The 17,859-nt window shown below is 36.5% G+C and overlaps 1 protein-coding gene across 1 annotated transcript in view; it reads left to right on the top strand.

Annotated features, from left to right (window-relative positions):
- Positions 1-17,859, top strand: part of eRF1 (eukaryotic release factor 1) — a 254,647-nt gene that overhangs the window by 214,857 nt on the left and 21,931 nt on the right. Inside the window, exon 10 of the mRNA XM_090404490.1 lies at positions 14,330-14,404. Within this exon, the coding sequence (XP_090260616.1) occupies positions 14,330-14,404 (75 nt within the window). The remainder of the gene's footprint in view (positions 1-14,329; positions 14,405-17,859) is intronic.

The raw sequence follows: 17,859 nt of genomic DNA on the forward strand, positions 1-17,859 counted from the left end.
TACAGGAAGATGGTTTGAAGTAAAATCAGGTGTGTGACGAGTGCATTATCTCCACTGGCATTGATTATATGGATCACATTATGAGGAAAGTGGTATTAAATCTGATATTAAAATTAGTGATGTTAATCTTAGCTCTATACTTTATGCAAGATTCTCTGACTAAATTGAATAACTGTCTTAAAAAAATTCAGTATAAAAAGAAAAAGACATGAAAATACAAGCCCTGGCGAAAAGTATCCGATCAATGTTGTTTGCACTGCGACAACTGCAATATGCACCGTATGTTTCTTGGGAAGTTTAACATATGAGCGTTTTAGTATTCAAGAAGTATATCACTTTAAAGTACGAAAAGAAAATTTTATGTATGATTCAAAGATTTATAGGTTAATTTAAAGAAAATAATTATCTGTGTTAGAAGAAACTAAGCAATCAAGCTGACTGTTGGGAAAAAGTAAGCAATCACTGAGGAAGCAAACGTGTATCATTCCCTAATATGCAAATCTACAGTTGTCTGCGCAATTGCCACTTGAAAGCATTCATTGTGCCTACTGTACAAAGTAAAGATGGCAGCAACAAAGACCAACAACAACAACAGAGTACTTTGAGTCTCTTCAGGTTAGCTCTGTTGATCTCCGACAAACTGAATTACAATATGAATTGCTGCAGTTTTTTTCCTCAGTAACCGAAGTTACTGAGGGAAAAAAGGTATATCGTGAGATTTCTGTTGCCACTGGCTGCATGCTTTCTGTGCAAAAATAGATGAATCAGTGCACAAGCTTTTTATCTATCTCAGCCAGCCTTTCTTCTGTTTCCTGTGCCTTCCTTCTGTAAAACAGCTACTGAACTTACGTAAATGAGTTGAAAACCTCAAACAATACCTTAATACTATGATCAAAACTTTCTCTTCCAAAATCTGAATGCTGGAAACTATGCTAGAATTACTTGATGACTCGAAAGCGCCCACTTGCAAATGCGCCCTTGCCCACTAACAAATTTCGTGACCTAATCACAGCAATGGTACACGAGTCAGTCAAGGCCAAATATAGAGACTAAATGCTGTTATATCGAACTTTCCGACAGCAAACAGTAAATCATTAAAAGAAGACATTAGCAAATTAGCAGGAGAATGCAACTTTGATCCCAGAAATATTGTCAGATGCTGTCATTTTGGACTCATAAACAAAAGAAAGGACGGAACGAACTTTCCACGTCTCGTGAAAGTGATCTGTGACACAGTGAGAAGCACATCCAAATTAATAACGCCAATAAATAACAAGTTAAAGGACACTTGCCACCAATCATGCATATGTGCTCGACCAGACTTAACAGTTGTCCAAAGAGAACAAAGATGCCAACATCGAAGACCCTCAAAGAAAAACGCCAAAATGGAGACAACAGTTGGATCATCGACTATAAACAAGTCAAATTAGTGCAAAAAATCAAGTGATGACACCATCATGGAGACTAGTATGCAGGAACTGCATGGGAAATGTGAAGCCCTTGCGATCAAATCTGTCTCACAGAACCTTACACATCCACTTCACTTACATCCGTGGTCTCAATTCCAACCTTAATAGTGTTCATTACCATCTACAGTCCACCAAACCCCACCTACTCTTTTTAGCAGAAACTCAAATCTTACTCTGCCCCAGCACTATCCATCTCAATCTTCCAAACTACACACTGTTTAACTCCTTTCAATCCAAGGGCGACTTCTGACATACCTTGCCAGAGAGCACCTAACCTAGAATTGCCCAACTTTGACAAGGTCAAAGTTGGGCAATTCTAGGTTAGGTGCTCTGTATTTGAGTCCAGGCATTTTGAGGAAGCTAAAAGCTCTCTCAAAATGCTTGACACAATACAGAGGAGATCAATTAGATTGATAAATGACCCATCTCTTACAAACTTGCTCCCCTCACTTTCACACAGATGTTTGATCTCTGCAATTTGTGTATTCTATAAATATTTTCATGACAAATGTTCATCTGAAATAGCATCAATAATTCTCTTACCCAGTACTAATCCTGTTGGAACACATATATCTGCTGCCCAACATCCTTTCACAGTACACCTTAAAACCCAGAACAAGTTTCTTTTCTTCTTCCTTCATTCTTGCTACTGCTGCACAGTGGAACAGTCTTTCCTCTGAAGTATTTCCCAAGGAATACAATATTTTAAATTAAATGTAAACAAGTTTCTCCTTTCCCAACCCACTACCCATATACGGTACTAACGTACTATAGGTTGATCAACCAACCTCTCTTGTATATGGCCAAACACACACACACACAAAAAGCTCCTCCAAACACATTAAATGGTGTAATAAGTTTAGTTTAATCCTTTATCCAAGTGTGGGCAAACAAAGTTTGCGCCTGAAAGTATCTTCAGGACTGGGGTAAGGTGGTACAACACCAGGGCAACTCCATGCAAGAGTTGTCCTGGTGTTGTACCACCTTACCCCAGTCCTGAAGATACTTTCAGGCGCAAACTTTGTTTGCCCACACTTGGATAAAGGATTAAACTAAACTTATTATACTCTAACCAAGTGAAAAATAAACTTTCAACATTAAATGGTGGTCAATATCCATCCACTGTCTGAACACATAATGAAATGAAACTTCTTCCCTTTCATTCTGTATATCCATGCTTTGGAACAGTTTTCATGTTTAATTACTTGTCCACATGCGGCATTGTTCTATAGGTTCTGCAACTTTTTGTGTAGGTTTGTAAATTGAGAGAAATATGTATTGAAGATTTACAGCCATTTTAAAAAAAGGTATCTACCATTGTGAAGAATAAGATTTGAGAGCAAAGTTAACTTTCAATAAACAATGATCTGTTATTAATGATTCTATCTCCAAGTAAGTTTCTAATTGTCCAGTTATATCAAGCAATCCTTGTCAAATTATGTGCTTTATGTGAAGTTCTTTTATGTACTTGCTTTAACCCAGGCATGGGCAACGTTTCCTAGTTCGGGGGCCAAATTATCATTCTGTCTCAGAGTCAAGGGCCTGACTAAATTATTAAATAAAATAAATTAATATTAAATGAATTAAAACAAGTTGCTACTTCATATTTCATTTATTTATAATATAATGCTTTGGTATAAAGCTCTACATAATTTTATAATACAGGGTGTTTCAAAAAGAATGTCCCGATTTGAAAATAATATATCTCTGCAACCATGAACTACAAATGAATGCGACTTGTACCATGTGAACAGCCTTGGCCCATAGTTTGATATGATGGCCGCTAGATGTCACTACTAGCACTCAAATAGCGGCTACACTTAGTCAAAAAGAAGATGCTGTCTAGTCAACAGAAGGTGTTTTGCATTCTCGAATTTAGCAAGACTGAGTCCATGATTACAGTGCACCGTGCTTTTAGACGACGTTATGGAATTGATCCACCACTGGACAAAAACATTTGTCGTTGGTATCGACAATTTCAAGAAACAGTGTTTATGTAAGGGAAAGAGTCCTGGACGACCACACACCTCAGAGGGGAATGTGCAATGAATTCAAGAGGCTTTTCAGCGAAGCCCACGCAAGTCCACTCGTCGTGCTAGCTGAGAACTCACCATCCTTCATGTGACTGTTTGGTGTGTGTTACCATGACGTTTGCTTATGAAGCCATATAGATTACAACTAGTGCAAGCTCTTCGTGTAGGTGACAAAAAAAAGAACAGATTTTTGTGCTAATCTGTTAGAGGACATGGAGGACGACACCTTCCTACAGAGGTTGATTTTTAGTGATGAAGCACCTTTCATCTAAGCGGTAAAGTTTCGCGCCACAATGCTCGCATATGGGGACTTGAGAATCCACATGAAATTGTACAACATGAATGTGATTCACCAAAACTTGATGTTTTTTTTTTGCCGGTTTCTGTTAGAAAGGTTTATGGCCCTTCCTTTTTTGAAGAAAACACTGTTATGGGATGCTGCAGGACTGGCTACTTCCAGCTGAATAAAGAATCTGAAGATTACATTTTTCAGCAAGATGGAGCACCGCCACATTGGAACCTCAAAGTTTGTCAGTTTCTAAATGAAACATTTCCTCAGCGTTGGATTGGACGCACGGGACCCCAGGACTTGGCACTACACTCTTGGCCACCAAGATCTCCAGACATCACACCTTGTGACTTCTTTTTATGGGGATACGTAAAAGACCGTGTTTATGTTCCTCCATTACCCGCTGACTTGGATGAGCTCAGAACCAGAATCATGGCTGCAGTAAATTCTGTGACAGAAGACACCCTCAGACACGTTTGGGATGAATTCAACTATCGGCTTGATGTTGTCCGTGCAGCAGGTGGAGGGCACATTAAGCCTTTGTAATTGTGGTGAGTGAAACTTTAGGCCTTACTTCATACTTGGTAATTTATTTTGTAACTGTACCACATTTTCATTATTAAATATAATTATTTGAAATCGGATCATTCTTTTTTGAAACACCTGTATAATGAATGGCATAACAATTTAATGTAAAGATTGGCCTTGTACTTCAACTACGAGACTATCAATATTGACGTTAATATTACCTAAGGATAATCACATAGAATTTTCGAGGTTTTCGTCCGTTATTCTTGTCCGAATTTTTGATTTATTGTATTTCATCCTCAAAAAAAACTGTTCACACGTATATGTGCTGCCAAAAAGACAAATGATTTTTCTTGAAAAGGTGTGTAAATTTGTATATTTTTCTTCCACCAAATAAAAATTATAAAAATCCGTCAAAGCAATGTTGTTAAATTGTGATTTTAGCTCTAAATCCACCTGAAGCTCAATAAGTTCCATCTGTAAGTTTTCTGGCACATTATTTACATCAACATCCATCGGATGAGCAAATATAGCAAATGTGGTCTTTGTTTTTGAAGTCAACAAACATGTATCAAATTGCTGTATTAGTGCCTTCAGTTCATCTCCATAAAAATTATAAGGGATATTTTTATGAGTTGCTAGAGTAGGAAAATGATAATAATTTTTAGCTCTTATCTGACTTAGTTTATTACAAAAAGCTTTGACATGTCCATGCAGTTCATGAACTAATTGTCCTTGTTTATGCAATTTAAGATTCAGTTCATTTAGGTATCTGGTGACATCTACAAGGAATGCTAAATCACACACCGACTCATCTTTTACTTGGTTAATTGTGTTTCTTTTTATGTCCATAAAATCTGCAATGTCTTGTCTCAGATCATTAAATCTTTTTAACATTTTACTTTTACTCAACCACCTCACTTCACAATAATAAGACACATCTTCATAATCCGAAAATAGATCTGCCAAATACTCCTTAAATTGGCGGTGATTAAGTGCACGTGACTTAATAAAGTTAATACTGGCTACTACAACTTCCATAACATTTGTGAATTTAATCGATTTTGCACACAGATTTTGTTGGTGGATAATGCAGTGAAAATTTGTTAAATTTTCCAGATGGGTCTGTAGTTCTATTGCTTTTTCATGAACTATTTCAATAAATCCCTTCTATGCACCAACCATTGCAGGGGCTCCATCAGTGCATATGCCAGATAATGAACTCCATTTAAGCCCAAATCTCTCAAAGACTGTGTTTCAAATATATCTTCACTGGTAGTTGTTCCTTTTAATGGCCAAAGTGCCAATAATTATTCTGTGATGTTGAAATCCGCATCAACTCCTCGAATAAATATTGCTAGTTGTGCTGTATCGGAGGCATCGGTACTGTCATCCAAAGCAATTAAAATTGCTTCCAATCTAGCAATCTTCTCTTTTAAACTTTTTTTGATATCATCAGCCATAATTTCTATCTGTCTGACAACAGTACGTCTCGACAAATGAATATTCTGGAAGTCATTTTTCTTTTCGGGACATATTATACTTGCAACATCCAGCAGACATTCTTTGATAAATTCTCCTTCACCAAATGACGTAGAATGATTAGCGATTTTTTCGCTTACCACAAAACTGGATTTGACAATGGTGTGGTGCTGCGTTCTTTGCTTGTTGAACATTTGCTGCTGGGTATCCAAGTTCTTCAACTTCTGTATTTCATCTTTTCGTAGTTGTCCATCAATTTTTGGGTGATCCGCATGTCTTGAAGTAAAGTGTCTCGTCAAGTTGTATTCTTTGTTGATGGATATGGATTTGTTGCACAGCAAACATACAGGCAAACCTTTATTCAGAATAAAATAATAATCCTCTGTCCAGTTGTCTTGAAATTGACGATTCTCTGCATCTACTTTTTTTTTTTTTTTGCAATAACCCCTGACATTGTCCCAAATTTATAAGCGATATTCAGAACTGTCAAACAAAACTGTCTTTTGTTTGACATTGCAGGCACTGAACAGAACACATCAACGCAGGCACCAAACAGAACATAACACCAATGCAGGCACTGAACAAAGCACAACACCAATGCAAGTTCCGAACTGACACGTTCACACATGCCGCTAGTCAAAGCGAAAAAGAGACCTTGGTTGGAGAAAACATAGTGTTTTGCGCAAGTCATATGACGTCAACTTAATGCGAGTTAGTAGAACACACCGTGTTTTCTCCCACGTTAATCAGACAAACTTTGCTGAAATAGATTAGGGACAGATCCGGCCGTGGGCCAGGGGTTGCCCATATGTGGTTTAACCTAAGCTCACTTGAATTAGCTTAATATTTCAGACTAAATTTAATGAAACTCTATTCAAACAATTCTCATGATGAAAAAAAGCGTTATGGTTTTCCATTGTTATCACTTGTTAAATAAAAAAAAAAAAAAAAAAAAAAACCTTAACCACACTAGAAGCCACAATGTGTTTTCAAATCCACCAAATAATGAATTAGAATTGCTGACCATCAATTATCTCCATTAAGAGGTACAATAATCCTTCACACCCAGGAGGGGTTTTAATCGGATTAAATTGCATTGACAACTGCATCTCAGTACAAATGCTACTTAGCAGCACAAAGCACATCCTTACGATATGTGCAGTGCAGCTGTAATTTAAAAAGAGATTGACTTACACATACAATAATTTATACTTCTAGTCTTCTTTTCTTTTTGTTTTTCATAATTAGTTTGTTGTTAATGTCAGGACAAAATAACTTCTATACCAATTTTTTTTTAATTGTAAAAATGCTATCAACGTATAGCTTATACAGTAAAGAGTTTTCAATGAATTATTGCACATTGTGGAATTAATTTTTCTCTTACTCTTGCCTAATTACTAACAAACCATGTGTTTTTGTTTTCAGTGTTGTTATGAAAGTATTATTACTCACAATAAATTGAAACAATCATGACACGAATTAGCTGCTTAACATTCATCTGAAGCAATATCAGTTAATATCATTATAATTTTCACTGATCATTCGAAAAAATAAAATGATCTTGTGAGCTTTGTTTTGGAGGATGGTGGTGAAAATTTGATGGTTCCAAGATTATTATTACATGATGCCTCCAGGGAGTCGAAAGATTCATCAAAGGAGGGCACCTACTCCATAACTCTGTCTCCACCAACTACTTTCATCATCTACACCAGTTCCATCTACCGCCGGCCACCACCACTAGTATTTTCACAGACAATCACAAGCATCCATGTCCACAGCAGATTCGAACCCGCAGCCTTTTGGCTGGAGAGCGGATACGCTAACCACTTGGCCAACCAGGTGATTAAACCCAGCAAAGGAGAAAGCTGCTGATTATTATTTTCTTGCAGTACAAAAAAAAGAAATTACTGCATTTGAAAAAAATACATTTACTGCTAATTTTGATATGTGGCATTTCACTGAAAATGTATAAGTAAATCCAAAGTATGTTATAATGATACTTTTAAAAAAACACGTATAAAGGAAATTAGAATTTATTTACAACTCCTTATATTTTGCTTACTGTAGCTGAGCAGTATTCTGGGGAAGAGAAGAAGAATTAGTTACATTGAAAATATTAACAAGAATGAATGAATGAAGCAGCATAAGTCATGCTTTCTCAGGTCTTGGTTACAGCTAAGTGAGCAGGAGACGATGCTATTAAAGATCCAAGGAACCAAGCTAGGTAGAAATAAATAAAAATTATGACCAATTTATTTTTATTGGTCAACAGAGTGCATCCTATCCCCAAAACTTGGTGAGAGGCATGCACTGTTTAATATTAGAGCAATCAGTGTTTCACACATTTCAAGGAATAGAATGATGTGAAGGTAGGCAGATATACTTGCCAGTGAGGGAATGCTTCCTGTAGATAGAAAATTGAAAGTTCCTGTAGAGTTATGGATTACTAAGGTATCTAAGAGGAGAAGATGCTGTTAGATTCATGTTCAGTAGTGAACTTGATGCGATTGTATAAGTTTGTGTCCATAAACTGAAATCTGTTTCAGAGTAGGATCAGACTGCATACATATCAACAAAACATTGTGAAATTCAGGGAAAATGGTGTTAAAAAGTTGGCTGTCCAGATACTCCAAGAAACTTCTGGAAAGTGGTTTGGAAAATAAATTATCTGAAATATCAGTTAAAATGGCAGGTAATCATCATTTCCCCCCCCCCCCCCCCCACACACACACACAAAAGTTTAATGCCTATATGACAACCTCCCTCTTTTCTTTCAAGCACTTCATTACCAAGATAACCGTGTCAGATAATTTTTCAATAAAACTGAAGCTATGATGAATATAAATTAAGAAGTTGTACTGTGTTTAGGCTGGTTAAGGCAAATTGTGACAAAAAATACTGATAAAGTATTTTTTTGACAGAAGAAATTATCAGTATTTCTTTATAGGATGTCTACTAATCAATCAAGTGAATAAAAACTGAAATTGCCAGTATATCAGTTGTCACAAATGATCTGAGAGGCGAGAAGTACTCTATGAAGGAAGATGTAATGAAGTTTTTAGATAAAGCAAAATTAATAGTGAGAAAATGAAGATTGTGTCTCTTGCCATGCTATAATAGAGACAGACTGAGGAGGAGAGTATTCGTAGCAAATGAATCAATATGTGCGTTGTGCACAAGGAATGATGCAGGATCTGTGGTCTGTGTTTTGATGGAAAGAAGGATTTGTATAATGCTGGACTGCATCTAACTGGTTTTGATGGTGTCTAGAGAGGGCTTTGTTTAATGAGCACGCTGAAGTGCAATTTCAGGAAAACTTAAGTAATTAGGGTGGAAGTAGGTGAGTTTGTGTGAAGGTGCCGATGAGAATGACCAAGTGCAGAATCTAGTCTCTCAACCAAAAATATTGAATAAGGTAATCAATTCAGGAAGTAAGGGTGATTGGAATGCTTCAGTTCCTATATACCAGTGATGGCAAATCTATGACACGCGTGTCAGCACTGACACTTGAGGTTTTCAGGTGATACACCTTGGATGTTGAAAAATATTGGTATTCTGATGAAAAAACTGCGATAAATCATGTAAGATCGCTCTCAGTTAAGGCGAAGGTAGGTTTCGGTTCATTGAAAGAATTATATTTTATAGTTAGCTATTTCTATTTTATTTTGTAGTTAGAGCTAAAGCTCTTCTAATAATTTTCTCTTCTACATACTCTTGTGAAACTCTGTTTTCTGCCTTAAATAATATCAAATCTAAAGGCAGAAATAGATTGAGCAATGTACACACTATAGCCCTTCTATAAAGCAACTTTCTTCCAGTACTTGGCAACAGAAAAGTCATTAAATGTAATGTAAGTTTGTAATTTCACTTTATTAAATTAATTGTATAATATGAATTCATAGATTTTATATCAATGTCCTATTAAATAAATAGCCTAATATGATATGTATAAGTCACCATCTATGATTATGTAGTTAAATTTATAATGCATGTATGCAAGTGGCACATCAACAATGTCAATATTTAAAAAAAAAAAAGATGTTTGACACACCTGGGTAAAAAGGTTCGCCATCACTGCTATATACTAATGCCAAAAGTATCAGGAACAAGAAGAGTTTTTGGCATTGGTTACTGCAACCTTGCCGAAAAGTTACGGGCATTAGTGAGACTTGGCTGGCCGCAGATGATGTAGTTCCAGAGATAGAATATGAAGGGTTTAGTTTTTTCAGGGAAGAGAGAGAAGATACCCCAGATAAAAATCACTGGACATCCCTTGTTACTGTGCTCCGAGCATTGCTGATGATAATGGATGAATTGCAGCCAAAAAGAATGGGAGATAGGCAGGAGGGTGGCTGTTCATTTGAAGCAGTCTAGTGTGAGCTCAAGGCCAGTAAGACAATACACAGTTGGTTTTTGCTATAAGGCCAGGGGTTTCATGCATGAGCTGGAAGATATGCATTGCAAATTAGTACAATGAGTGCAGGTTGAGAGATTATTATGGTGGACTTCAACTATGGAGATATAGACTGGAAGAAAGAAAGATCATATGGTAGGAAAGAAATGGAATTTATACACCTGCTGAGAGAGAGAGAGAATTATTTGAGGCAGAATGTGATGGAGAGAACTATGTTGTGAGAGTACTGGACATAGTATCAGAGGAGCTATCAATAACCAAGGTGGCTGGTTGCCATTGCATCATAGCAAAAGTGACATGCGGTCGTGACTTGGTAGATAGTAAAACATGAGGAATATTCTGTCAAGAAAGGATATATGTGGAAATACAAAGCAAGTAAATAACACAAGCTTAGGAGGAAGCTTGAATCTGTGCCATGGCATAAATTACTGCAAGGGAAGGGCGTGGTAGTGCATGAGAGATAGTTAAGGGGCATCTAGAGGAAGCAGTGTTATATTGTATACTTAAGGTAAGGAGCGTTGTGGAGGGTATATAAGGAGAAAGGTGACCAGCAGACTTCTGAACAGTACAAAGTTCAGTCAAGAAAGGTGATAATGGTAAGGAAGGCAAATCAGAGTTGAGCAGGTCAAACAAAATCCCAAAGAGTCCTTTTGCTACGGTGCAAGAAAGGGATAGAATGACTATGGAAGATTAACCTTAATTAGTGCTGATGGTAACAAGGTAAGAAAAGCAGATAAAATAGTTGAGTTACTGGGTGACCACTTTACTTAGAATGGGTATATAATACAAGTGAGGTTATTGCCATAACATATGCAGCAGACTGATGTGGGAAGAGAAGTGGATGAATGGAGTTTCTTAGGATAATGCAGTATCTCAATGTAAATAAAGCTTTGGGATTATATGGGATATCAGATTTGGTTTTGTGAGAATGTGCAAGGAATCTGGCAATGCCTCTGACTAGGCTCTTAAATCTCAGTTCTGTTAGAGTTCCAAGGGAGTGGAAAGAGGACAAAATAATTCCTCTGCATAAGGAAGGTTCTAAGACTGCAATAGCAAATTATAGACCAATTAGTATCCCAGTCATGGTGATAAAAGTACTAGAAAAATTGATCAGAAAGAGAAATCCAGAATCAATGGATAAGAATGATACTGTATGAGGGGGCAATTTTGCTTTGTGAAGTGGCAGTCATGCCTTAGTAATTTACTTTTTTATAATAGAGCTAACAACTGAGTTGGATAAAGGAAATGGTTATACAATGATTCTGCTGGATTTTGCAAAGGCATTTGACCGAATACCACATGCAACTCTGTTACGCAAATTAGAACAATTGGGGAGATATGACTTCTGGACAGATATCAAAGTGGTATATAGAGGGATAGAATCAAGGCAAAAACAGGTGACTAGTGGTGTACTGCAAAGTTCAGTGCTGAGACCACTACTATTTAATTTGTACATAAATGGTATAAGAAATAACTTGAAAAGAAATATACAGTTGTTTGCTGGGTGATGCAAAATTGGGTAGAGTAATACTAATCAAGGTGATGTTTGGAAAGCTTGCAGGATGATTTAAATTAAATAAGTTGTCAATATGAGCAAAAGATAACGAGTGTCAGTTTAATGTGGAGAAATGTAAAGTTATGCATTTTGGGATAAATAGATGACAAGCTGTGTACTACATTGATGGAACTGTATTCCAGGAAATAATGTTAAGGGTGATGGTAGACAGTTAAAATTAAGAGGAATATATAAGTAGCTCATAAGATTATTTGGCTATTGAAGAACACACAAAAGTCCACATCTTGATTACTGTGCCCAGGTCTGGTCTTCTGGGTTTCTTGGGGATGAGGAAGTGGTGGAGAAGATTAAAAAATGGTGAGTGGCTTGTGGAATGTTCACTGTGAGGTTTGCAGTAGTTGGTTGATAAGAGAAAGAGCGGATATGATAGAAACATTTAAGTTACTTAAAGGGTTTTTATATAGGATTGATGCAGGGGAAATGTTTCAGCACTTGGCTAGAGGGGCCAGAACAAGAGTTAATCCTGGATTTTTTGCTTGTTGTGTTATGTATAAGTGGAATGGGTTGCCAGAGTCAGTTATGAGCGCATTGTCTCCTAATGGGTTCAAGGAAGAGGTATGATAGATTGTGTGGATAGTTTGGATCTTTTGCGATTAGTCTTCGAACTCCATGGATGTGCCTGTACATATAGTATAATAATACGTATAGTATTACTGCTTGGAGCTCTTGAGCAGGATTTCTGAGGAAGTACCTATTTCTGAGATATGGCTAATTTTAGAAATAGCAACCAGCAGCAGTAAAGTAGTAATATTCAGGACATTTTTTTAAAACTAACACTCAAAACTGAACTTTTATTTTGTGGCATAAATGGAAATGATTTTTATGTAGTGTAAGTATTAGTATACTGGTGTTGCAAAAGATAAGGATGATCCACATTTTTAACTGTATATGAAAAACTTTCATAACTACAGCTAAATGTGGACATTGCCAGCATACTGATAAATTATATTACAGATTTATAAATTTCATACAGATTAAACTGCAATAAGTTTTTGGCAAATGTTACAAATTTCTCAATGATATAATTAAGGAATTAATGTACAGTGCTTATAGAAAACTATGTGGAGAGACGTTTCAGTATGGACAATATGTCCACATCATGTCATGTTTAGCACCAAGTGATTGAGGAGTTCTTGAAGCAAACTGGTCCACTCAGAGCAATGATAAGGCCTTGTTTGTTTTCTGGAGGAGAATATTGAACAACAGTGCATCTCTCTGTTGTGTCTCAAACATATTATATGGGGTTGAGATCTGGGGAGCGTGCTGGCCACTCAGTTCGATTAATATCCGTGGTCCTCGTCTATCCCTTTCAAGAACATTCTTGCAATTGTAAGAAGTACCACTTTTACGTTAGATCCAAGCGTCTTCTAGAATCAGAGGGAAGACTAAAATGACTCATCTGTAAAGAATACATTAGCCAGTTAGTGTCTTGTCCAATTTCGATGGATACAAACCACTGAAAACATGCTTTACGATGAGCTGTGGATAAAGGGATGCAGGCTACAGGCCTTCGGATATATCGGCCTACTTGCTGCAGACATCTTGCCACTTTTTTTTTAGATATCCACTTACTTGTGCTTGAATGGAGTCGACTTGCAATCTGACCTGCCGCAGTGCATTGATTCTGTTCTGTTGTTACAACCAAAAATCTCCCATGCTCCATGGTAGAGCAAGGACAACCTCTTAGTAAATGTCTGGAACACATTTCATTGGTTTGAAATGCTGCCCAGAGCCTGGACACAATGCTATGTGAGATTCCAAACTCTAGCAATATCGGTAATTCTGCAGCCTTTCAAGCCTTGCAATAATTTTCTTGTGAAATCATCTAGATGATGTCTTTGAGACATTACAAGACATCCAAATTTTGTAACTTTATTCTTTCACAAAAAGAGCTTCTTCAAACAATTTCCTTAGCACATCTTTGAAATTGTCAGTTATACAAATTACCACAAACGTTCGTCTGAATTTGCAGTTGTAATCTTCAGAAATAATGTTTGTCCTTTGGTTTTAGATATCAACTTAGTGATGTCAGCAACCATTTCAACAACTGATGGAAAAGAAGGGGGTGGTTGAAAATAGATTGAAAAGAAATAGCCTGGCTAGCTTCAAACCAGTTGAAATTTAGATAAAGAATAATTATAATTCAATCGATTGCATGTTCACTCTTATCCTATCTATATCAGTTAAACATTGAATGTTTGAAATTAGTATTTTTTATTTTTTAAAAAAAGGTAATTTTAAGCTACAGATTTTCACCATAAATTCTATATACAACTAGACTAGTTATGAAGATACTTCACATGTAAACTTTGTTTGCTTACTTGAGTAAAGGGTTAAAACAAGAATATAATTTCATGTCAATGTTATATTTCACAGCCCAGCTGAAAGAAACATTCCAAAAAATGCCTTAAATATGCACACCATAAAAGATGCAAAGATAAAAGTGATGTATAAACATTTAAAGCCATTTCAGTTTATGTAATTTAGTTTGGCTATTTTTTCTGTATGTAAGCCATCTGATTTTATATTTCATTTTAGGTGCAACACTGGAAATCATAACTGACAGATCACAGGAAGGATCACAGTTTGTTAAAGGTTTCGGTGGAATAGGAGGTAAAAAGGATCAATTTTGTTTTCACACTAGTTCCTTCAGTATGCACAACAGTTATTATACATCATCAGAACCTTTAGATGATAACTTTATCAATCATTGTGGAAACCATCTGATGTCCTTAATAGTGTACTTGTTTAATATTTGTTTTGTTATACATTGGACATAGCATTTCAGTTGTTCATCACAATATTCCAGGCTGCATTCTATATGGATGCAACATAAGAAAAGCATAATATTACATGTATCTCAAACTAACTTCTTTGTTATAAAGATAATTTTGTAATTATGATAAGCAGGTGCCTGTATGGTTCTGTGGAAAATTCTGCGTTGATCAACAGACGAAAGACCACCGTATTTCCAGTTCTTATTGATTAAAGGAACAAATCCAGGTTCGCTTTCAGCGATTTCTGAGTTAGTTAATCTTTGGTACAGGCTCCCTCCTTGTGGGTATATGGTTTTAACTCTGCATTTCAGAAAAAAATCAACTTGCACTAGAAAACAGTGAAATGAGTTAGTTAGGAATGCAAGATGGTAGAATCTGCTTGCCATGCTCTCTCATTACTCATAAGTCTACAAATTGATGAGGATTGTACTCAACTCAAGTACTGATGAGGAAATGTAGATTTGCTAGGCTTACAAATTTTCAATTTGTCTGGGTTCAAAGCCATCTAGAATGAAATTAACTTTAGGGGTTTTTTTTTCATCTGAAAATTAATTAATTGATCTCATATAGAGGTTACAGGATTTCTCATGGAAACTTGGTTTTTTCTTGCAAAACACTGGCAAACAGACTAGAAGAACAAGCAATTTACAGGCATAATACATAGACTTCATTGTCTTAGTTTTTTGTAATTATGACTAATTTCAAACAGTAAACAACTTTCCATGATGGTACAACATGACAAAATTTCATGCCGGCTGGGGCGTCGCCCGGTTAAACAAGGCCCCCGTTGTTTTCGCCAGGGAACCAGGGCGAACAGCGAAAAGTCAGCTACTGGAACAAATCTGAAAACAAACCCCAACTCAACATCACCAGAGTTAAAGATCGGTACTATCAATGTAAGAAGCCTGAATGGCAAAGAAATGGAGCTAGCTGAGGAATTAGATAAGTACCAGATCGACATAATAGGGGTGACTGAAACAAAAAAGACCAAAACTGGTGAGATCTTTCTGAGCAATAAATACAAAATGTTATATTCAGGCAATGACAATCAAGGAAAAGAAGGAGTAGCCATAGTATTCAACACAAAATACGAGGCTAATCTTCTTGAATGGCAGTCAGTCTCAAGTAGAGTAATGTGGGCAAATATGAGAATGGGGAACTGGACAATGAGACTTATTTGTGCCTATGGTCCCACAGAAGGTTCTACTAAGGTAGAAGTGGAGGAATTTTTTGATGCTTTAGAAAAAGCAACTGACACAATGAAAAAGGAAAAGTTGGTCCTTGTTGGGGATCTAAATAGTAGAGTAGGAAATGATTGTGAGACATACAAAAATATTTTGGGAAAATTTGGAGAAAAGAGCAAAGCTAATAATAATGGCAAATATCTGTTGGATTTCTGCTCAGGACATGGACTGGTTATTACTAACACCATGTTCCAACATAAAAATCTGCACAAATTCACATGGAGAGAAGAGGCTAGGAATAAGAAAAGTCTCATTGACTATGTTATTGTTGATAGTGATGTTTTCTCCCTGGTGCAGGACACCAGAGTGTACAGAGGATTTGAAATTGGAAGTGATCACTATTTAGTCTTGAGCAGGATAAAATTGAATTTCATATTGAAAAGAATAACATGTAAGAAAGTTTTAAAGCGAATAAAAGTTGAGCAGCTCTCAGATGTGAACTGTAGACTAAAATACAGAAATATTATTGAAAAGAAAATGAAAGAGTTTGAGAACAGGAATCAAACCTTGGAGATTCAGTGGCAAACTCTGAAGGAAACATTGATTGATTCTGCCAGAGAGGCATGTGGTGAGGTTGTGTGCAAGGATAAAAAAATCAGAACTCCCTGGTGGACACAGGAAGTTAAAGAGGCAGTGAAGGAAAAGAAGAAAGCATATCAAAAGTTCCTGGCAAATAAGGCAGCTGTTACTCTTACAGAATACAGAGACAAATGTAAGAAAGCTAAACAGTGTGTAAAACTAGCTAAACAAAAGTCATGGGAGGACTTTGGCAAGAATATAGAAAATAAATATCAAGAAGGTGGCAAAATATTCTGGAGGTTGTTGAAGAAGCTTAGGAATGGAGGAAAGAGTGCTGTAAAAGGAATTAGAGATGATAAAGGTGAAATGAAAACAGGAGAAAAAGATATCCTTGAAGTATGGAGTAATTACTTTGAAAAACTGCTAAATGAAACAAGCAGTGATGACAGCACAGTGATAAAAAACACTGACCAGGCATGCAGTCAGGAATACATATCCATACTTGAAGTAGAAAAAGCCATCAAAGGCTTGAAACGTGGAAAGGCAGCAGGAGTAGATGATATTCGACCAGAAATGCTGAAGTATGGTGGTATAAGAGTCTTACAGTGGCTGCACTGCATAGTTCAGAAAGCCTGGACAGAGGGACGAATTCCCAATGATTGGAGTAGAGCTCTCATAGTACCCATATATAAAAAGGGAAATAAAACTGAATGTGAGAATTACAGAGGTATTTCCCTACTGAGTGTTCCTGGCAAGATCTATGCAAGTATACTTGAGAAACGGTTGAGAAGAATTGTGGAAGAAAAGCTTGGTGAAGAACAAGCTGGATTCAGGCCAAATAGAGGCTGTCAGGATCAGATCTTCACTTTACGACAAATAGTCGAGAAAGCATGGGAATATAACAAAGATCTGTATTTAAGTTTTGTCGATTTGGAAAAGGCATATGACAAGGTGCCAAGAGAGAAGCTATTCAATACGCTGCAGTTATATGGTGTCAATGGGGCATTATATCAAGCAATACTTTGTCTTTATTTGAGTTGTGAGTCAGCAGTTAGAATTGAAGGAAGTACAGGAAGATGGTTTAATGTTAAATCTGGTGTGAGACAAGGATGTACATTATCCCCCCTGTTATTCATTATCTATATGGATCACATTATGAAGGAATGTGGTATTAAACCTGATATCAAAATTGGAGATGTTAATGTCAGCTCTTTGCTTTATGCGGATGATGTTATACTTCTAAATAAATCCGCTACAAGTCTGCAAGATTCTCTGACTAAATTGAATAGCTGTTGTAATAGATATGGTATGAAGGTCAGCAATAAAAAGACAAAGACAATGAAAATAGGCAGAATCATTGAAAATGTCAACTGTGTTGTGAATGGAGAACCTGTGGAACAAGTAAAACATTTCAGCTACTTAGGCACAATTTTTACTGAAGATGGTAAACTAAATATAGAAATAGACAACAGAATCAGCAAAGCTGGTATCGTGGGAAGTCAATTGAATAAATTCATATGGAATAAGA

Source organism: Typopeltis vanoorti, chromosome 14, assembly GCF_054136105.1.
Source record: "Typopeltis vanoorti isolate ZY-2024b chromosome 14, IOZ_Tvanoo_1.0, whole genome shotgun sequence".
In the NCBI taxonomy this organism is placed as follows: Eukaryota; Metazoa; Arthropoda; class Arachnida; order Uropygi; family Thelyphonidae; genus Typopeltis; species Typopeltis vanoorti.